Source organism: Suncus etruscus, chromosome 2, assembly GCF_024139225.1.
Source record: "Suncus etruscus isolate mSunEtr1 chromosome 2, mSunEtr1.pri.cur, whole genome shotgun sequence".
Taxonomy (NCBI): domain Eukaryota; kingdom Metazoa; phylum Chordata; class Mammalia; order Eulipotyphla; family Soricidae; genus Suncus; species Suncus etruscus.
Window position 1 is genome coordinate 37,828,151 of NC_064849.1, and position 23,078 is coordinate 37,851,228.

The 23,078-nt window shown below is 37.4% G+C and overlaps 1 protein-coding gene across 4 annotated transcripts in view; it reads left to right on the plus strand.

Annotated features, from left to right (window-relative positions):
• Positions 1–23,078, plus strand: part of FERMT2 (FERM domain containing kindlin 2) — a 104,846-nt gene that overhangs the window by 75,780 nt on the left and 5,988 nt on the right. For 2 of the 4 annotated variants that reach the window (XM_049767196.1, XM_049767205.1), the window contains exons 5-13: positions 2,447–2,479; positions 2,810–3,035; positions 3,129–3,231; positions 6,188–6,295; positions 14,509–14,643; positions 15,425–15,474; positions 17,068–17,192; positions 21,768–21,874; positions 21,973–22,194. In XM_049767196.1, coding sequence (XP_049623153.1) covers positions 2,447–2,479; positions 2,810–3,035; positions 3,129–3,231; positions 6,188–6,295; positions 14,509–14,643; positions 15,425–15,474; positions 17,068–17,192; positions 21,768–21,874; positions 21,973–22,194 — 1,109 coding nt within the window. The remainder of the gene's footprint in view (positions 1–2,446; positions 2,480–2,809; positions 3,036–3,128; positions 3,232–6,187; positions 6,296–14,508; positions 14,644–15,424; positions 15,475–17,067; positions 17,193–21,767; positions 21,875–21,972; positions 22,195–23,078) is intronic. The other 2 variants (XM_049767213.1, XM_049767222.1) reach the window with 1 other exon arrangement.

Sequence of the window (23,078 nt, forward strand, 5' to 3'; positions counted from 1 at the left end):
GTGGACCATATGGGATGCCGGGATTCAAACCACCATCAATCTTGGATCGGCTGCATGCAAGGCAAATGCCCTACTGCTGTGCTATGTCTCCAGCCCCATAAAACCATAAATATTAACACTATTGTAACATGTGATCTACAATATAAATTTTATATAGTTTAGAGTAACAGTTGTAAGGCAATTTCTGTTCTTGTTAAAATACAGTACTCTCAGCTAATAGTTTACATGGGATTTTTAATATTTATAGGATGTAGCCTGAAACTAGTATTTGTAGAACTCTTTTCTTTCTACTTTTAAAACTGTTATTTTTTTCATCTATGTAATTTAGCAAATTTATATTTTATTGCTTATTAAACATGTTGCTTCATTTTACCTATATTAGTTTCCTACTTCAAATGTTTTAACATAAACTAGTTGATAGCATTACTGAACTGACTTAAAATGCATACAGCCTCTGACCTAATTGTTAGAATTGGGAAATAAGTATGGAAATATTTGTTAGAAACAGTGTTTGCAATAGCAGACATAAATGACAGGACTGAATAAATAAATGTTCAACTTGGTAAATAAGTTACAGTACCTTGGAGGCAGTGTGATTAGCTGTAGCCGAACTTCTGATTTATATAACCTGGCCTGCAACTTTATAGCTCTTGAGATTATGCAAGCTATTTAAACTCTGTGCCTCAGATTGCTCTTCTGAAGTGAAAATAATGGAGCATTGGGAATAGTAAATGGGTTATTGCCTGTGTCTAGTGAACTAGATTACTAATAATAGAGAATATACAAGCATAAGATATTGGAAGAGGTTTGAGTATGTGACCGTCTTCTAAGTCTTGTGTGATTTAGGGCAATATATTTTCTGTTTTAGACAAACTTTAAAGAAAATTGTCTAATTCTAACTTTACTTAATTCTGAGTAATCATAGTTCATACCAGGAATGAATTTTAAACATTTTGACATTCTTAGTAAGAGGTATAGTTACTAGATCCTTAAAAATAAAGTGTAAATATTCCACCTAAATGAGAGTATTTGCCATACTTATTTACATGCATACTCTTTATAGAATTATTCTTTGGTGAGCTGAGTTGGAGTAATCATTTTGAATAAATGGGGACATGTACGTTGCCCTTTCACACATGTCCTGCAGTTAAGTTTCTAACTTTTTAAAACTGACTAGGGATTAGCAGTATAGTGCATGCTCTGCAATTGAGTGACCTGGGGTCAGTTACAGCCACTGCAAAAAAGAAAAATAAACTATTACTAAATATCCCTGTATTCTTTAAAGAACTTAGAAAAATGAATTTACAGCTCTTTATTGCAATTTTGATTTTGTTTGTTGTTGTTTTTGTTTTTTGTTTTTGGGCCACACCCGGTGGTGCTCAGGGGTTACTCCTGGCTGTCTGCTCAGAAATAGCTCCTGGCAGGCACGGGGGACCATATGGGACACCGGGATTTGAACCAACCACCTTTGGTCCTGGATCGGCTGCTTGCAAGGCAAGCGCTGCTGTGCTATCTCTCCGGGCCCTCTTTATTGCAATTATATGTTGAACTGTGTTCAATTTTACAAATCGCTTGTGTATAAACATTGGAAGAAAACATTTAGGACCATAAACTGAGATACCTTGTAGTTATCGAGAGACTTTTATTTTTTAATGTTTTCTTCCTAGACTAGGTCATGACAACTGAAAAATCTTGTACTACCCTCACTTTTCCTTATGCAGTTGTTTGTGTTGCTGCAAAGGGTAGGGGTGGGAAGTTAGAGAGTAAAAAAAAAAAAAAGATAGCTCTGAATGTATTCCTAAAATTAGCCAGGAAAACAAACCTCTTTCCACAATCCATTAACAGGTGATACTCATTTTTAAGTACTTTTTTTTTAAATTCTGACTTATTGACAAAAGTAGTCAGAATTAGAAGATTGGAGAATATTTTTACTTAATAATCTGAATTCTTTTTAAGGTTTTTTTGTTTGTTTTTTGGTTTTTGGGCTACACCAGTGACACTCTGGGGTTACTCCTGGCTATGTGCTCAGAAATTGCTCCTGGCTTGGAGGACCATATGGGACACCGGGGATCAAACCCAGTTCTATCCTCGAACCCAGGTCTGTCCTGGGTCAGCTGCCTGCAAGGCAAACACCCTGCCGCTGCACTATTGCTCTGGGTCCTCTTTTTAAGTTTTAATTTTATTTACTCTACTTAATTTTAATAGTTTAAATGATAGAGAATGTATGGTCAGTTGACGAATTAAACAGTTTTTTAATTACTGGTATGTAGCTTCTGTTGTATGCATAGCTATTAAATCCAAGGAATCACAAGAAATGCCCTCCCATTTATGATTTAGTTAGGAATAGTCTATATATTCTTTTTCCCATTTTCCTTTCGATCTTGGTTCTGTCTTCTATTGTTGCCTTTCCTTTATCTTCTGAATACCTTTCTTTCCTTTCCTATAGGCACTGATGTTCTTTACATTGGCCCTCTGAAAGGTGAGACTTTCCACAACTAAAACAGAAAGTGTTGGTCTGTCTGCTTCAGCTAGATCTTTAACTTAACCTTTTAAGTCTCTTGAATTGATTTCCCCACCCCCACAAATTTCCACCAAATTAATTATATTTTTTGCCTTATTATTACACATTTTAATAATGCAAGTAGAATTAAAGTTCACGTGTTTTTAAAACAGGTAAAATAGTGTACTACGCTTTTTTTCCAGAATGAAATTTGTGCTTCACAATTGCTTTATGTCATTGTAAACATGTATTGTTAAAAATTAATTTTGTGTCTTATACTGAGGATCTATTTTTATTGTTATTTATTAGGAAGCATATATTCAAGCCCAGGACTTTATAGTAAAACAATGACCCCCACTTACGATGCACATGATGGAAGCCCCTTGTCACCGACCTCTGCTTGGTTTGGTGACAGTGCTTTGTCAGAAGGCAATCCTGGTATACTCGCTCTAAGCCAGCCAATCACATCACCAGAAATCTTGGCAAAAATGTTCAAGCCTCAAGCTCTTCTTGACAAAGCAAAAATCAATCAAGGGTATGTTTTAAATTAAATGTACGATTGAAGAAATTTTTTTATTCAGTTCTAGAAGTAGAATATTTTATTGTATTGCTTTGTTAATTTGTCCAGGTGGCTTGATTCTTCAAGATCTCTCATGGAACAAGATGTGAAGGAAAATGAAGCCTTGCTGCTCCGATTCAAGTATTACAGCTTTTTTGATTTGAATCCAAAGGTATCGAGGGTTTAGAGTGTGCTCTGTATTTTTTGTTTGCTTTTTTGCCTTTTTGTTTTACTTGAATGTTAAGAATCATTTATGTATAGCAAATTTTGAATGTTTAAGCTCCCTAAAATTTTAGACAAAGACATTTATATTTAAGTTTATTGTTTTATTAGATTAGAGGCATTTTAAACCTTTTCCTCTAATAAAAGATCATTTTAATTTAAAAAAAATTACTATTATATTTTATATACGTATTAATTTGATATTATACAATTAGCAAGGTTTTCATTTCTTTTGTTTTTCTTTTTACACTATACTTGAATTACTGTGTCAACCAGAAAATAGTACAAGGGTTAGTCCTGGTTCAGTCCCCAGTACACGGTCACCTAGGCATCATTGGCTGCCTCTAAGCACCAGTAACTGTACCCGGGACATCTCTCAGCACTCCAATGTATCCTGGTTGATCAAGTATCACCCAAAGCGACCTCTACGCTTTCTGAGCATCTCTTCCTTTTAATTATGTCAAAATTTTCAAGACTGTTTCCTTTCTTGTTTAATAGCCAAACAATATTATATTTTCACTATTCAGTGATTAGCGTCATTTGTACTATTGAAAGACTTTGCTTCTGTGATAAGACTTAAGTTTGGGAGCTGATCCCATACGATCCAGCTATACCACTCCTAGGGATATACCCTAGGAACATAAAAATACAATACAAAAATCCCCTCCTCACACCTATATTCATTGCAGCACTATTTACAGTAGCCAGACTCTGGAAACAAGCAAGATGCTCTTCAGCAGATGAATAGCTACAGAAATTGTGGTACATATACACAATGGAATATTATGTAGCCATCAGGAGAGATGAAGTCATGACATTTTCCTATACATGGATATACATGGAATCTATTATGCTGAGTGAAATAAGCCAGAGGGAGAGAGAGAGATGCAGAATAGTCTCACTCATCTATGGATTTTAAGAAAAATAAAAGACATTTTTGCAGTAATTCTCAGAGACAAAAGAGAGGAGAGCTGGATGGTCCAGCTCACGACATGAAGCTTACCACAAAAAGTGATGAGTGTTATTAGAGAAATAACTACATTGAGAACTATCATAACAAAGTGAATGAATGAGGGAAATAGAAAGCCTGTCTAGAGTACAGGCAGGAATGCGGTGGGGAGGAGGGAGATGTGGGACATTGGTGATGGGAACGTTGCACTGGTGAAGGGGGTGTTCTTTACATGACTGTAACCCAACTACAATCATATATTTTTTATTTTATTTTAATTTTTTTTAGGTTTTGGGTCACACCTGGCAGTGCTCAGGGGTTACTCCTGGCTCTCTGCTCAGAAATAGCTCCTGGCAGGCACGGGGGACCATATGGGTCACCGGGATTCGAACCAACCACCTTAGGTCCTGGATTGGCTGCTTGCAAGGCAAACGCCACTGTGCTATTTCTCCGGGCCCCAACTACAATCATATTTTAATAAAGGTGTTTAAATGAAGATACTAATAAGAAAAAAACAAAAAAATAAAACAAAGTTTGGGAGCTGAGGGAAGGTACCATTGGATCACAGGTCAAAGCATTAGGTCTGTATTGCCAGACTAAGTATTTCTGGGAATGACCCTGTGAGCCCTCAAGCATTGCTGGAGAGCATGCCCCGCCTATCCCAATTCAAATTTTTCATAAAAATCTCAAATATTTTATCAAGAAAATACAGTAGCAGAGGTACTTGGATCTTTTGCTTTCTATCAGTGTTAACAAGGATATCTTCTCATCCTTTTCATGACTAATTTTTATTTAGTGATTTGGGGGCCATAGTCAGCAGTGCTCTAGGGCTTCAAGAACCTCTCTTGGGGTGGTGCTTGATGGGGGACCATATGGAGTCCTGGGAATCAAACCCTGATTGGCCACATGCAAGCAAATGCCCTATGGACTATACCCGCCAAGCACTTGGATTCCTCCTGGCTCTGCGCTCAGAAATTGCTCCTGGCAGGCTCAGGGGACCTTATGAGATACTGGGGATCGAACCTGGGTTGTTGTGTGCCATGAATATGCCCTACCTATTGTGCTATAGCTCTGCCCCAACATTTTTTTTTTTTTTTTTGGTTTTTGAGGCCACACCCTTTTGATGCTCAGGGGTTACTCCTGGCTAAGCGCTCAGAAATCGCCCCTGGCTTGGGGGACCATGTGGGACACCGGGGGATCGAACCTCGGTCCTTCCTTGGCTAGCGCTTGCAAGGCAGACACCTTACCTCTAGCGCCACCTCACCAGCCCCTGCCCCAACATTTTGATGTCAATAAGAATAACATCTTTGTTAACTGCTGAAATAATTAGTAAAAAAATATATAGTAGAACTACTTTTAAAAAAATAATTCAAGTCCTTTTCTGGCCATAACACATTATGTTTAGGGGACATAATTATATTCATTGGGGTGGCTGTGGGTACTGTATCTTAACATTTGAAAATAGTATTAAGACTGATTTTATCAATACAGTAGCTAATTTAATAACATATATTTACTTAAGCATATAAATTCTTTTATTTTGGAGTCTTAAAATAACTTTTCATGAACCTGACACTGGGTCTAATGTGCTTTTTCCCACAGTCATCAAGATGTTGCCCCAGTAATTTAATTTCTGACATTTTAGTATGATAAATTAACAGTAACAATGCTGATAAGCAATTCTGCCATACTTCAAGTTGGGATTTATTTCCTTGGATAATATGTACAAAATATTTAACTTTTAATATAATCAGTAATAGATTAATCTTGAAAAATTTTATGTCACTTAAAAGGAAATTTTCATGTGGGTATAGATACTCTATACTTTTATTATTCTGTATTTGAGTATAATTAAAACTTCAAGAGAAAGTTTTCTTGTTAAAAGTGAATAAAGTTTTTAAACATTTTAATGCTAAAGGTGACATATTGCAACATGATCATGTCTTTTATTTTGCAGTATGATGCAATCAGAATCAATCAACTTTATGAGCAGGCCAAATGGGCTATTCTCCTAGAAGAAATTGAATGCACAGAAGAAGAAATGATGATGTTCGCAGCTTTGCAGGTAATGGGAAATATCAGGAATGGGAAATTGGGAAAAAAATAGAATATTATCCTTAAGTGCTTAAGAGGCCAATAATTTCAGTAGCATATTATATAGTGGTTTTTGTTGTGTTATCTAAGATTAGTGGAGTACATAATAGTTATGTTTCTATATCATTTAGAAGAAAAATTGTTAACATCTGAAGTTAACAAGCCCAATTTCCCCTTGGAAATAAATTCTGTAAAATCATACTTCTGAAATGACCTGGCATAATTTCACAAGTAGCTGAGAAGATAATGTTTATTAAAAATATAATACCTCACAGGGCCGCAAGCAAGTAAGCAGTAAGGCTTTTGCCTTACATGTGCTGACCTAGGACTACCATGGTTCAATCCTCCGGCGTCCCATATGGTGTCCCAAGCCAGGAGCAATTTCTGAGCACATAGCCAGGCATAACACCTATGCATCACTGGTGCAGCCCAAAAAGAAAAAAAAATTAGTTTCAGGTTAATTTTTAAGTAAAGTTTAAAAATAGTTAAAAGCTTGATCTTGGAGCCTGTAGACATTAGGTGCAAAACTCAGTACTCAAGAGTTGAAAAAATTGACAAACAAGAAGCTATCATTGAAATTGGATTGTGGCACACATTTCCAAGGAATACTGTAAGGATTGATCCCTTTATGAATCTTGTGAGAGATGAATGTGTGGATGTGGCACCAAATGGGCAACAGAATACTATAATGGTAATAATCCAAAGAAATCGTCTCATGTTATAGGCGTTGGAATGAGGATAGACAGAGGTTGTTTAGAAGTTAAATGCTTTCACATGTTCCTCCATTGATTCTTATTAACTGATAGAAAATTGGGTTGTATACATTTTCTTGAATGTTTTTGTTAGTTTTTTGTAATAGAAAGAAAAAATAAAGTTAACTAACATTTTATTTTCCCTTAACTTTTTTAAAATGTGATTCTTGCACACTACTGACTTCAGATTTGTACTATGATTTATTAAATAATCATCCACTTTATTACAGCTAGCCCACCTGATAAAATAACTTTAGGGTAGCACCTACAAATTAGCATCCTTAAAAACATTCAGGCCTGAGGCCGGAGAGATAGCATGGAGGTAAGGCATTTGCCTCCCAAGCTGAAGGACAGTGGTTTGAATCCCGGCATCCCATATGGTCCCCTGTGCCTGCCAGGAGCAATTTCTGAGCGTAGAGCAGGAGTAACCCCTGTTCTTTAAAACACAAAAATAACTTCCACAACCAGAAGCCACTTGGGGCTCATCCAGTCTCTCTCCTCTCATTTCTCATTCCTAGGGGCTCCAGATTAACCTGGCCCTGCTGCTGCTTATTTATATCTCAGATTTTGGGTTCCTAGTTTCCCTTTTACTTGTATTTCTCTATCATTTTTGAGATTGAGCTTCTTGTTGGCCTTTATTCACTTCAGTGATCTATCTTCTTTCTGTCAATGTCTACTTCTCTTGGAGCTTCATCTTTAAGGGCTCATTATGCTCCTGACCTCCTGCTATGTACTTTACTATTTTAGCCATCTCCTAACTACCCCACCATCTCTCTCCTGTCCTCATTAGTGTAGGGCTCCTGGGAATCATCTTCTTTTGCCTGATTGCCTACACTGCCTTTCCACCTTTCCTAGTGATCTGGACCTTTTGCTTTGGGGAAGCAGGGCTACTGATTATTTGTGAGGGAGGGGATCTGAATCAAAGGCTGCTCCTCTGAATAAGCACAGAGGACCCTTAAGGGAACTGCTCTGCATTGATGCCCACCTCCAACATTTAACATGAATAAGTACGTTGGGCTTTGTAGCACAGTAGAATTAGTTTCCCAATCTTCAAAGTATGCTTCAGAGCCTAGAAGCACCCAGAGATATTTTCCAATGAAGGTTCAAAAATTCTGTTCAAGAATCTGTTGATACCTTCTTAAGTGCATTGTCTATGAGAATAGAAATTGAAACAAAACTCAGACATGGAAATTTTTGATGACTTAGGAAGCAGTTTAGTCAATTATTTGTAGGGACTTTCTCAATTAAATGCTTATCTTCTATTGTGTTTAAGAGTTATTCAGGATGGGGCTGGAGAGATAGCATGGAGGTAGGGTGTTTGCCTTTCATGCAGGAGGTCATCGGTTCAAATCCCGGCGCCCCATATGGTCCCCCGTGCCTGCCAGGAGCAATTTCTGAGCCTGGAGCCAGGAATAACCCCTGAGCACTGCTGGGTGTGACCCAAAAACCACAAAAAAAAAAAAAAAAAAAAAAAAAAAGAGTTATTCAGGCTATCTGAAGATTTTCTTGATTAAATTTTGGAGCCTATTGTGTTTTAGATAATCCCTCCTGGTTTTTTATTTTTTTTTTTTGTAAACCTGGAACCATATGTGTTGCCAAGGATCAAACAATTGACTGACTGCTTGCCCTGCTTTCTACCCTTTCTACATCTTTCTTATTTAGAATACAGTCTCAATTTTTTAGTAAAGAGTTTGCTAATTATATCATAATAATGCACATGAATATATGTAGGTAAAAAGCAGATTTTATTATGTAGTCTTTAATAATTACTTTTGGTGGGTTGTTTGAGTCACTCCTAGCAGCACTCAAGGGTTACTCCTGGCTCTGTGCTCAGAAATCGCTCCTGGTTCAGGGGACTATATGGAATAACAGGGATAAAGCCTGAGTTTGTCCTGAGTCAGCCACATACAAAGCGAACACCCTACCACTGTGCTACCACTCTGGCCCCAATAATTATCTTTTTTGTTATAGGAATATATATGTGGGGGGGGGTTTCTTCTAATAAAGTTTATTTTTTATAATTCCATTACTATTTAGTTTTAACAAGAAATATAAAATAAAGTATTTTGTCCTGTCAGGGGGCAGACTTGGCAATTGCTGGAAAACTGGAAAACAATGGTGGAGGGAATGTTAAACTTGTAATGGGATTGGTACTGGAACATGGAATGTGTGTGTGTGTGTTTTTGTTTTTGTGGTTTTTGGGTCACACCCGGCAGTGCTCCTGGCTCCATGCTCAGAAATTGCTCCTGGCAGGCACAGGGGACCATATGGGACGCCGGGATTCGAACCAATGACCTTCTGCATGAAAGGCAAACACCTTACCTCCATGCTATCTCTCCGGCCCCATATGTGTGTTTTTTTTTGTTGTTGTTCTGTTCTTGTTTTTTGTTTTTGTTTGTTTTGGGGCCACACCCGGCGGTGATCGGGTTACTCCTGGCTGTCTGCTCAGAAATAGCTCCTGGCAGGCACAGGGGACCATATGGGACACCGGGATTCGAACCAACCACCTTTGGTCCTGGATCGTCTGCTTGCAAGGCAAACGCCGCTGTTCTATCTCTCTGGGCCCATGTGTGTGTGTGTGTGTGTGTTTTTTTAAGAAAATCTTTTTCTTTTTAATCAGAGCATTTTATTGGAGGTCTTAGGGTTAGATCAAAAGCTGAAATCCTTGGCCAGTCGGGACCAACAACCAGCTGTTATAGCTGCATTGTGTTAAAGAAAATCTTTCTATGCTGACAGGTCCTTAGACTGACTGCCTGCCTTTCACTTGTACTAGGTACTATAGAAGTGGATCCAGAGTTGTCTTTCACAGACCTACTATATTCTGCAGCTTTCTTCCCATCTGTTTTACAGCAAATATTCTATTTCAGTGGATAATAAAACTACTCAGAACCCAGGGCCAGAGCGGTGGCGTAAGAGGTAGGGTATCTGCCTTGCCTGCGCTAGCCTAGGACAGACCACGATTCGATTACCCAGCTTCCTATATGGTCCCCCAAGCCAGGAGCGATTTCTGAGCACATAGCCAGGAGTAACCCCTGAGTGTCACTGGGTGAGGCCCAAAACCTTAAAACAAACAAACAAAAAATACTAAGAATCCACAGACTTTTGTGTGGACTAAATGTCCTAAGTATAGTTTTTTTAGACCATTTTAAAACTCAAATTTAGTTCATAAATCCCCTAAGGTAATGAAGTCTTTACAAAGACTAACCCAAAGGCTTCAGGGAACTATCGAGATTCTAGATGGGGTCTCAAACTCAATTTACCTGGGGGCCGCAAGAGGCAAAGTCGGGGTGATCCTTGAGTGCAAAGTCAGTAGTAAGCCTTGAACATTGGGGGGTGTGACCCAAACAACTAAAACAAAACAAAACAAAAAAAGATTCCTCTAGGGCAGGGCCACAAAATGTTGTACGGAGGGCCGTTTGCGGCCCGCGAACCGCGAGTTTGAGACCCCTGATCTAGAACCAGAGGAGAGAGAAATTCAAAGTTTGGCAAGGAAAGGAGCTGCTTATACTTTTTTTAATATTAAGTAGATCCCAGGCACTTTTGAAAGCAATCCTGGATTTTCTGACTAATCCCATTTTTAACTAGGTTTCCTCCCATATAATTCATAGCACTTTTTGATTCAGAATCATCTGTGGTATTGAGTAAAAATGAGTATTATAGAACCAAAGTTTGTTAGTTAAAATCTTTGTTTTTGTAAAGTCAGCTTTCTATATGATTCTAAATATACTGTAAGCCAGGCCTCTCGGTCCATGTTCTTTGTGAGTTGTGAACACAAGCTTCTTTTTTTTTCAGAGTGGGGGAGGAATGATGTTTAGGTCACACTTGGCAATGCTTAGGACTTATTCCTGGTTCTATACTTGGGAATCAGTTCTGGTGGGGCTCAAGGGACCATATGGAATGCTGGATATCAAACCTGTTTTGTCAGTATGCAGGGCAAATGCCTTACCCACTATACTGTTGCTCCAGTTCCTGTAGACACAAGTTTCTATCTCTGTAGGGGTCATGTTTTAGCAAAGCTGAAGGTATGGCCAAAGACTAGCCATAATTCACACTACATTTTTTTTAATTTTTACTTTTGTGTGTGTGTGTGCTTTTTGGGTCACACCCGGCAGTGCTCAGGAGTTATTCCTGGCTCCAGACTCAGAAATTGCTCCTGGCAGGCACGGGGGACCATATGAGGCGCCGGGATTCGAACCGATAACCTCCTGTATGAAGGGCAAATGCCTTACCTCCAAGCTATCTCTCTGGCCCCCAATTTTTACTTTATTTTATTAAAACCATTGTGATTTACAAAGTCTTTCATAGTTGGGTTTCAGACACTGTGAATTAGGGCCATTCCCACCACTTGTTGACCTCCCTCCACCGATGTTCCCAGGGTACATCCTATACCAAAACTCCCAGCCTACTAGTATAACAGGGCCATTTTAAGTTTAGATTGTTAAAGTTTGGGTGTCTTGATTCCATTGTTGTTGCCTTTTGCTTGGACATTTATTTCTGCCCTTTTTTAATACCACCAATGTACCTTAGACCACTTGGTTCCTGGTCCCCATTCTTTCCTTTTTTTCCTTTTTTTTTTTTTTTAGAAATTTATTTATTAATTGGTTGGTTTGGGGCCACACCCCATGATGCTCAGGGGTTACTCCTGGTTCTGTGCTCAGAAATCGCTCCTCGCAAGATCATATGAGATGCTAGGAATGAAACCAGGTCCATCCTGGGTCAGCCACATTCAAGGCAAATGCCTTACCACTGTGCTATCTCTCTCTCCCCTAACCCTTATTTGTTTTTTCTCTTCCGTTCAATTTCTTTCCTTCTCCTTGCTGTACTCTGAGGCCACGAGTGTTCAAGAAAACTCCCATTTTAACCATTGCATTTCTTCATGCAGTTATTCTAAAAACTACGTATAAGTTATATAATTTGTTATTTATCCTTCTGGCTTATTTAATTTAACATAATATCTTCCAATTCCATCTATGTTCCAGCAAATTGCATGATTTCATGATTCCTTACAGCTATGTTGTATTACTGTGTGTGTGTGTGTGTGTGTGTGTGTGTGTGTGTGTGTGTGTGTGTGTGTGTGTGTGTTCATGAGCCACTCCTTTTCTGGGCATCTAAGTTGATTCCAAGTCTTAGCTGTTGTACTAAATGCTGCAAATGAATAGCAATGTGCATACATTCTTTTTGGATCAATGTTTTTCTGTCCTACCCAAAACTAGAATATTTGAGTCATATGACAGCTCAATTTTGAGTTTACTGAGAACCTCCAAATTATTTTCCATAGGGATTGGACCAGGCAGCAGTGGATGAGAGTTCCTTTCTCACCATAGCCCTGCCAACACAGATTGTTTCCTGTATTTTTGAGAGGTGCCATCCTCACTAGTATAAGATGATATCTCATTGTTTTGATCTGGATTTCCCTAATAAGTGATGATGAACATTTTTTTCATGTGTCTCTTGGCCATCTGTTGATCTTCCTCAGAGATTTTCTTCCTCTTTCCATTTTTTGATAGAGTTTTTTGGTTTTGTTTAGTTAACCTTTGTGAGTACATTGTATATCCTAGATATCAAGCCTTTATCTAGTGTATTGAGTGCAAAATTTTTTCCACTCAGTTAAGCTGTCTTCTGGTATTAGCCCATATTTCTTTGGCCAAACAAACTTTTTAGTTTGATGTTGTTCCATTTTTTTAGATTTGATTCTATAGTCCTTGCCATTGGCATCCTATCATTGAAGACTTCTTTGAGGTCTGAGTCTTAGAGTGTTCTGCCTATGTTTTCTTCCATGAACTTTATGGATTCAGGTCTAATCTCAAGCTCTTTTATCCATTTTAAATTGACTTTTGTTTAAGGTGTGAGATATAGATTGATCTTAAATTTCTTACACGTGGTTATCCAGTTTTTCCAATGCCATTTGTTGAAGAAACTGTCTTTATTTCATTTCAATTTCTTGGCTCTTTTGTCAAAGATTAACCATACTTGGAAGGTTGTTACTGGATATTCTATTCTGACTCACTGGTCTGAAAGTCTTTGTTCCAATGTCATGCTGTTTGACCACTATGGCTTTTTAATAGAGCTTCAAGTTTAGAAATAAGACGCCTCCCAGTTTCTTCTTTTTCAGTATGAATTTGACTTTCCAAGCCTTTTATTGTTCCACACAAACTTTATAATTGACTGTTCTAAGTCTTTGAAAAATTTTGTCTGAATTAGGATAGGGAATCTAGCATTGAATCTACATAGTAGTTTAGGTTAAATGGTCATTTTGATAATATTGATTCTTCCAATCCATGAGCAGAGAATGTTTTTCTGTATCTTTAGTTCTTCAGTTTTTTAAGTGTTTTGAAGTTTTCATTGTACAGGTCTCTCACTTCTCTTGTTAGATTGATTTTTAGGTACTTGATAGTTTTGGACACTATTTTAAATGGGATTCACTCTTTGAATCTCTTTCTCTTTTGAGTCATTATTTGTATAAAGGAATACAGCTGTCTTATATAAATGGACTTTGTAACCGACTACTTTCCAATATTGGTTTATTGTTTCTAGGAGCTAATTTTAAATTAAAACATTGATAATTATCCTGAGATTAGTTCATTGATTATTTACATGAATACCTGACTTAACGATTTGAAATTTCTGTCTTGTTATATATAAAAATCTAAAGTCTAGCATCAAAATCTAATGGTTAAAATTTGGTCTAAGTCCACTTACCTTGGTATACTTTAAAATTATTGTTTGTTTTTCTGTATCCAAAGGTTTTTCTCAAGACATTAGAGTAGTTACCAGATAGACACACTTATATACACACACACATTCACTCACTCTGTGTGTGTTTGTATTCACATATGAGCTTAATATAAATGATTCTTAGGTAATAGTATAAACATCATCTCATGTTTTTAGCATTAGTTGAAAGTAAGAAAAAGGTGAAGTTTTAGTTTTCAGCTCAGTAGTGAATAGCTAACTTACTCCTTTGCGGTAATAAGAGTGATATTTGATTTTAAATATTTGATATGAATGCATTAAATAATGCTACAATATACTGTTATTTCAGTTTTTGATCCTAGTGTACGGTATATAAATTTTTTGATCTGTGGCCTCAAACTATTATATTCATAAGATTATTACTGTTATTTTGATTTTAAGGTCACCACGGGCAATCTCGGAATCATATGAAGTGCCGAGGATTGACCTGGGTTGGCCATGTGTATGGTGTATGGCAGTTCCTTACCTGCTTTGTTATCTCTCCATCCTTAGTTCTGTTATTTTTATTATAAAATTATTACATTAATTTCAGGTGCTATAGCTCTTTATTTTCTTTACTGTCACTTCTAGTTCTTTCTGACTTTGCAATTTAGGTGATTAAAAAGCATTAAATAACTATGACTCTCATTTTGAAGTTTTACAGTTGGAACAATCATTTAAATGCTATTTCTGGTTTCAGTACCATATAAATAAACTGTCAATCATGACATCAGAGAATCATTTGAACAACAGTGACAAGGAAGTTGATGAAGTTGATGCTGCTCTTTCAGACTTGGAGATTACTTTGGAAGGCGGTAAAACTTCAACGATTCTGGTAAATCTTTTTACCTACTGATTTAATTTGCCTTGATGGTTGTACTTTTTTTAGATTTTATTTATCCTGTGTTTTAAGTGTTTGGGGATACTCAGTATTGAGAATACTGTTTATTTTCCAGAAATTTCAAGGACAAGTTTTAAACTATTACTTAGTTTCTGATATTTCCCACACAGTAAAGATCAGTGTTCTGATATGTTGTATATTCTCTTAAGAGTAATAAAAAAAAAAAAGAAATAGTATAGGTCTGCATGTGTCAGACCTGGGTTTAATCCCCAGCACCACCTATTGTTGCCTGAGCACAAACCTAACAACAAAAAAGTGAAAAGAAAAATTAATGAGGACTTTTTTATTTGTTTTGGGCTACACTGTCACTATGGTTCTTCAGGGCTATTTTTAAATATTAAATTTTGTTTTAAAGCTTAGGAATTAGTTATTAAGGAAGAAACACTTTGAGCTCTTAATGACTTACAACATTTGCATATATTTTTGCAGCATTGCTATTGTTGTGGTAAGAGGCACCAAGACTATACCTAGGGGATTGAACTCAGGGCCTCACACATGCAGAATATGTGCTCTTCTCTCTTTAACCAAATCCCCACTCCTTTGGTTGTAATAATTGCTGTTTTCACTAAAATTTTATTACCTTTTTATGCATTTTAAAATGCCTTTATATTATATAACTAACCTTTAAAATTCCTATGCTCTACATTATATATACTTTGAAGCTACCAGAGTTTCATATTTCAAAAAATTTTTTTAATGATTTAATTTTTTCTAGGGTGATATCACTTCCATTCCTGAACTTGCTGACTATATTAAAGTTTTTAAGTAAGTACAAAAAATAAGGAGAGATTCTGCATATTATGAATTATAAATGTCAGGTTTAGTGTTATGATCACATTATTGAAATTTAAGTATTTCTATGAAATATATGTTAAAATACAAATTAGGTGAACACCTAAATTACACAAGGAATAATAACCATCTTCAGCAAATTAAACCACAGCACCCGTTGTTTTAACTGATAAAAACCTTGTTCTTATGTGAGGGAGAAAAGATTGTATAACTTAGGTTGCATCATGTAGATCTGAAATACACAGTAGAGAGTATCTCTACTGTGAAACTACAGAATACTTTTTATTGACAGGGGTTACTTGGTATTTAGAAGCCCAGATTTTACTGAATTCATTTGTTCTTGAGGTCTTTTATAAAAGGTCTCCTGTTTATATTTTTAAAGTAAATCTAGTCATAGTTCATAGAATAAAGAGCTTAACATTAAGGAATAGGAGAAAGGAAAGGAGATGATACAAAATAGTACTTAAAGGGGCCGGAGAGATAGCATGGAGGTAAAGTATTTGCCTTCCATGCAGAAGGCCTGTGGTTTGAATCCTGGCATCCCATATGGTCCCCCGAGCCTGCCAGGAGTGATATATAAGCGTAGAGTCAGGAGTAACCCCTGAGCGCTGCCAGGTGTGACTCAAAAATCAAAAAAAAAAAAAAAAAAAAAAAAAGGGCCCGGAGAGATAGCACAGCGGCATTTGCCTTGCAAGCAGCCGATCCAGGACCAAAGGTGGTTGGTTCGAATCCCAGTGTCCCATATGGTCCCCCGTGCCTGCCAGGAGCTATTTCTGAGCAGACAGCCAGGAGTAACCCCTGAGCACAGCCGGGTGTGGCCCAAAAACCAAAAAAAAAAAAAAAAAAATCAAAAAAAAAAAAAGTACTTAAAATGCAAACCATAAAGCCATTTTTTGTATAAACTATAAAAGCTAACTGCATAATAGTTCAGCATTAGTAACATTTCTGAGGTAAGAGTTGAATGGTTGAGATGAAAGAGTTGAGATGGTTGCTGCCTACTATCTCTCTTCTCACTTTACACATCATTTTAAATGTTCTTCCTTGTGACTTCCCTGTCTTCTTTCTCTGGGGTGTTGGAATAGTAAGCTTAAATTATCATTGAAATACATCCCTGAATAAGATGGACACTTGGGTCATGTGAGGTAACTTGGTTCTTCAGAGAACTTCCAAAGGTAGACCTGCAGATACCCATGGTCCTGCAGGTAATTATGGGACCCAGGAACCTTCCAGTTTTCCACATTTCCTTCAAAATTCTTTTCCTACCCTCCTATGCTAACGGTGGAAGAGAGCGACTACGACAGAATTATTAATGTTGGCCCCTGTTGGCTTTCTCTTCTGCCTGCTCACAAGAGGCATGCTTTATGAAGTCTTCCTGCGTAGGTGAGAAGGGAGAAAGGAACAACAAAACCAGTAACAGTGACACTGAATGGAATGCACTGGCCAGAGGAACTGACTTCATTGTGTGTAAAATTCATACTCAGTCTTCTAATGTTTTAACTTTGCTGCTAAAACACAGCATTTATAAAGTTCATTAAGTGATATTTCTCATTTCTATTTGAAATGTAGGCCAAAAAAGCTGACTCTGAAAGGTTATAAACAATATTGGTGTACTTTTAAAGATACATCTATATCTTGCTATAAGAGCAAAGAAGAATCCAGTGGCACTCCAGCCCATCAGATGAACCTCCGAGGTAAGGAAGATTTCAGTGACCACTTTTTGCAGCCGAATCTGGGGAAATGTTTCTTATATTCATAATAACATTTTATTTAGTTCTTCCACAATTTTGCTCACTCAGTTCCACACATGTTTTGTTGGAATCTTTGTTGTAGTCTTTACTCAAAGTATGACTTTTTTTCTTGTTTCTTAGATAAGATTCTTGTATACTTCTGATTTGGGCAATAGAATTTTTAATTTTTCTTGTTTACAAGAGCCATTCACTTGTCTGTTTCATACTCTCCGAAACCCTGATCTGTTTTGTTTTGTTTCCCTGCTGTGCTTAGAAGTTACTCCTGGCTCTGCACTCAGAAATCGCTCCTGCCAGGCTCAGGGGACCATATGGGATGCTGGGAAGTGAACTTGGTTCGTCCCAGGTTGGCCACATGAAAGGCAAATACCCAACCGCTGTGCTATCTCTCTGGCCCTTGATCTGTATTTTTAATCTTTCTTGGCATTAATGTAAAAAAAAAAAAATTGGTGGGGGGAAGGAGTCTTGAGTATACTCAGGGTTTATTTCTAGCTCTGTGCTCAGGGATCACTCCTAGCAAGTCTCAGGGGACCATATGGAATTCTAGGACTGGAAACCAGGTCATCATGTACAAGGCAAATGTCCTAACCACTGTACAATCTCTCCAGGATCAAATTAATGCTTTTTAACTATTTTTTGCTTGTCTAAGCAAATGTCTAAGTCTTTGCTTATCTCTTTTCTGCCCATTTTCTGAACCATTACATTATACACAGAATAGAAAAGAAAAATCTCTGTCTTACTTTTTTTTATGGGGGGGCGACTCCTGGCAGTGCTCAGGGGTTACTCCTGTCTCTGCCCTCAGAAATTGCTCCTGGCAGGCTCGGGGGACCGACCATATGGGATGCCAGGAATTGAACCACCATTGTCCTGGGTCAGCTGCATGCAAAACAAATGCCCTACCGCTGCACTATCTCTCCAGCTCCTCTGTCCTACTTGTGTACTGAACTTTTCTGTAATTGTTCTAAAAGTTTTAATTAGGTTCACTGCCTTTTCCTGTAAATCACAAATTCAGTTTTGGGGACCTGAATTATTTCTTCCTCCATTGTAGCTTTCCTATATTTCTCTAGATGCCCAAGACCAAATTAGACGATCCAGCCTTGATTTAGTAACTAGATTTGCCTTCCAGTTTCTGTTTTCTCTTGTCCCTTTTACATCTTAATCTTCTTCCTATGTGGCAGAGTAGTGAAGTTCTCATTTCACCACTCTGAAATCTTCCCAAAGGATCACTTTCCCAGCACATTGCACTGAGAAGCTAAGGCCAGTGGAAGAATCAAGTGGTTCAGTTCTGCTCTGCTACTGAACGAGTTTCATTGTTTTGAAAAATAGGTTATGTGGATCTCAGTGTTTTCCTAAGATTCTTAAAGATTTAAAATCCAGACTGGATCATAGTACAGTAGTTAGACACTTGCAGGGCCAGTTTAAGTTTAATTCCCAGAACCATATGATACCCTGAGCCCCAAAACAAAACAAATTTAAAATTTAAAGCTCTAAAGTTTTCACTTTACTAAATATTAATTGTATACTGATTTTACAAATTTTGCTAGCTGGTAGAGATATAAGCAAGAAGGAAGTATAGTCTTACTCCTCAAAATGTTTTTTTGGGCATAAAGTTACAATTCAGGCAATAAATAGTACTTAATTAACATTCAAGATGCACTTCTCTAAGGGGTTGGCTGTAACCCTACAATGGGTACATCATCTCTCTTTTACAATACTCTACCTATGGGGTTGCCATGTCCTTTTATAGGAAACAAGTTCCCTTTTTTGGCTTTTTTCATCTCCCCATTTTCTACATTCTCCTTAGTATCCTTCAAAAAAAAAGCCTTACATTAAAAAAAAATTGTAGCATATTAAAAGACTGTAAGAGTTAAGGTGCTCTTCCTAGTATTGCCAAGTATGGACCCAAAGCAAAAGAAAACATAACAGTTTTTTTTAAGATTCAGTTTGGATGATAAAAGATAAGTGAATTCTAATTTCGATTTTAAAGTCACAAGATACCATAAAATATGATCACACAATCTAGAGAAATTTATATTAAAGCAAAACTAATGGAGTCACGATATGAATTAAAGGGCAGAGCCCTAGATTCTATCCCTCTTACTGCCTGCTTCTACAGTACCAAGCGTTGCAAACAGTCAACCCTGGTTTGATCCCCAGCATCCTATCTGGTCTCCCTTGCCAGGAGTAATCCCTGAGTACCAATGATTATGGCCCCCCAAAATAAAAGAATACTTTTTTTTTCTTTTTTTTGGGGGGGGGGGTCACACCCGGCAGTGCTCAGGGGTTATTCCTGGCTCCAGGCTCAGAAATTGCTCCTGGCAGGCACAGGGGACCATATGGGACACCGGGATTTGAACAGATGACCTGCATGAAAGGCAAACGCCTTACCTCCATGCTATCTCTCTGGCCCCAAAAGAATACTTTTTTTTTTTTTTTTTGGTTTTTGTTTTTGGGTCACACCCGGCGGTGCTCAGGGGTTACTCCTGGCTGTCTGCTCAGAAATAGCTCCTGGCAGGCATGGGGGACCATATGGGACACCGGAATTTGAACCAACCACCTAAGGTTCTGGATCGGCTGCTTGCAAGGCAAACACCGCTGTGCTATCTCTCCAGGCCCAAGAATCCTTTTAGACTATGTTAATGATCCAAATTAAAGTTCTCAAAATGGGTGGATAGGGGCTGGAGCAGCAAGTAGAACATTTTCTTTCCATATGTCCAACCCAGGTTCCATCCCTGGCATTCCATATGGTCCCCAAACCTGCCAGGAGTGATTTTAGAGCAACAGGAGTAACACCTGAGTGTTGAAGGGTGTGGCCCCTAAACAAAAGAAACAAAGATGGAGAAAGGAGTGCGAATTAAATAAATACTGAAGGAGTCTAATCAGCAGACTGAGAATTGTTCAGAATATACACAAACAGGGACTGTGGAGAAAAATTATTTTAATTTGGCTGTTTTATATTGGAGATGCTTATGTTGGGATATATTTTAGAAAAAAATTGGCAGCTACTAGGTAACAGGAGAGTTTTATACCAATGTGGTAGAGTTAATTAAAGATAGGACAGTGTATATGAAAAAACTGAAAACATGACCCTGATGCACCCATTTAAAGAAATAATTAGATTACGGGAAAGGAGCTTAAAATAAGACAGTAAAAACCCATTTAGGGAAATCATGAAAATGAGATAATGGTTGTTAAAACCTCCATAGGAAATAGGTAATGACCTTCATCAAGAACAAATCAAAGAGATTTCATAGCAGTGAGGCATTTTTGTGGTTTAAGACCAGAGATAATGGAAGTTAAATGTCAATGGAAATGTCACAATAGAAGAATAAAGTAAGAATATCTCTGGCAGGCAAGGCTGTTAGGATGGTACACAGTTGATTTGGAGTAGGTGAGCCTTCGGAGATACCCTGGAAGCAAGCACTTTTGACATTACCTGGTATGATGGTAGGAAGTAAAGGTTTCATTTTGATGGTTTTTTGTGTTCTTGGGAAAAACAAAAAGAGGTGAGGTTATCTCCTGAGAGTGAGTGGCTAGGAGGCTTGAGAAGATTTGAAATAAATACAGAAAATGTCTATAATCAAGGGCTTCCAATGCCAAAAACCCAGACTGGAAAACATAAATTTCAAATAAATTCTATTTATCAGTGATTTAATGCTTAGCAGCCTGAGAAGAGGCCAGGATGAGGGAGTTGGAGGTGACATGATAAAAGGTGAAAAGAAAGAACTGAAAAAATATGTTGCTAGGGGCCCGGAGAGATAGCACAGCGGCATTTGCCTTGCAAGCAGCCAATCAGGACCAAAGGTGGTTGGTTCGAATCCCGGTGTCCCATATGGTTCCCCGTGCCTGCCAGGAGCTATTTCTGAGCAGATAGCCAGGAGTAACCCCTGAGCACCACCGGGTGTGGCCCAAAAACCAAATAAATAAATAAATAAATAAATAAAATATGTTGCTAACTTTGGAAAAGTTCAGTTTTTACAGAATAGGGTTCCTCAGGTCTAAAAATTGAAAAAAAGTTTGAGAAATGGTCAATGGATTGATGGCATGTAGAGTAATTAAATAGGATAGTTGCTTATATACAGTAATTTAATTTTGTGTTTAGTCCATATCCAATGGTGCACAGGATACATATGTGGTGCCAGGGGATTGTCTGTATACAAAGCAAGCACCTTACCTTTGTACTATCTTTGGAACCAGAGACCACATATGGTCTCTGAGCAAAGAGTCAGGAATAAGTTCTAAGCATCATTGGGTATGGTTCCAAAAAAAAAAAAAAATGATAGGAATCAATGATCATTTTCAAATTTGTACCTTATGCATGGTAGATAAAATGTTCCATTCCCCCCCCAATCACTAAATATAAATTATTTTCTGATTTATATAGATCACAACAGCAAAACTATTCCAGATTTATGGCAGTCTTAACAGGAAAATTCAACATGTTACAATGCCCTAACAGGATTTCTTAGCAGTAAATTTGAAAACTTTAATTTTTTTTTTTTTTTTTTTTTTTTACTGCAGGATGTGAAGTTACCCCAGATGTAAACATTTCAGGCCAAAAATTTAACATTAAACTTCTGATTCCAGTTGCTGAAGGCATGAATGAAATCTGGCTTCGTTGTGACAATGTAAGCCATACTAAAGTAAACTTTTCTTTCATTCCTATATTTTAAACACATAAGACATACTGTGTGCTACTTTCATAACTCAATATTTCTTTCTACAGGAAAAACAGTATGCACACTGGATGGCAGCTTGCAGATTAGCCTCCAAAGGCAAGACTATGGCAGACAGCTCATATAATTTAGAAGTTCAGAATATTCTTTCCTTCTTGAAGATGCAGCATTTAAACCCAGATCCTCAGTTAATACCAGAGCAGATCACAACAGATATAAATCCTGAATGTTTGGTGTCCCCTCGCTATCTAAAAAAGTACAAGAACAAACAGGTGCTTATTATTTTACTTCATCTATTGTTTTATGATTTTTGTATAGGTATTACTTTCCCCTCTTAAAAGGTACTTTTATATTCTAACCATCCAACGTGAACTTAAGAGCCTTTCATCTGTTTAATAGATCTCTATATTTTTAATACGGTTTGAGTAGGAAGATGATGTGAAATGACCGGGAACGTATTTACTCTAGAACACTTGCATCACTCTGTTGAAACATCTTATTAAATATATTCCTTCAGAAAACAATATGTTCCTAATAGTTTGTTCTTTAGTTAATATAGTTTTATTCTTCATGTTTACTTTCGATTACATTTACTTAAGCACAGGTAGCATTTCCCAACAAAATTCTTAATGACTCTTACTGTTAAAATTGGCTTTTCTAACTTTAGAAATAAATTTTATAGGGGCTAAAGAGCACAGTGGTAGGGTGGAAGGGTTTTTGCCTTGCATGCAGATGATTCAGGACGGATGGTGGTTTGAGTCCCAGCATCCTATATGGTCTCCCAAGCCTGCCAGAAGCAATTTCTGAGTGCAGAGCCAGGAGTAACCTCAGAACACTTGCCGGGTGTGACCCAAAAACAAAAAATAAAAAGGAGAAACAAATTTTACAAAAGTAGAAATAATGTACTTTCTAACACTGTCCATTTTTTTTTTAGCATTTTCTTGGTACATTGTCAGTTTACTACTGACAATTATTAGTAACTTTTAATTGACATTCATTGCTTTTGTTCACTCTGCTTAGAATTCCTTCCCTGGATAGGAATACCATAAAAGGATTGCTCTTTTAGGAAAATGCTTCTTCAATGCAACATAAAAGATTCTTTGGAAGGGAACTGCTGTTGGGATAGCCCACAGTACACTCCACACCAAACATTATG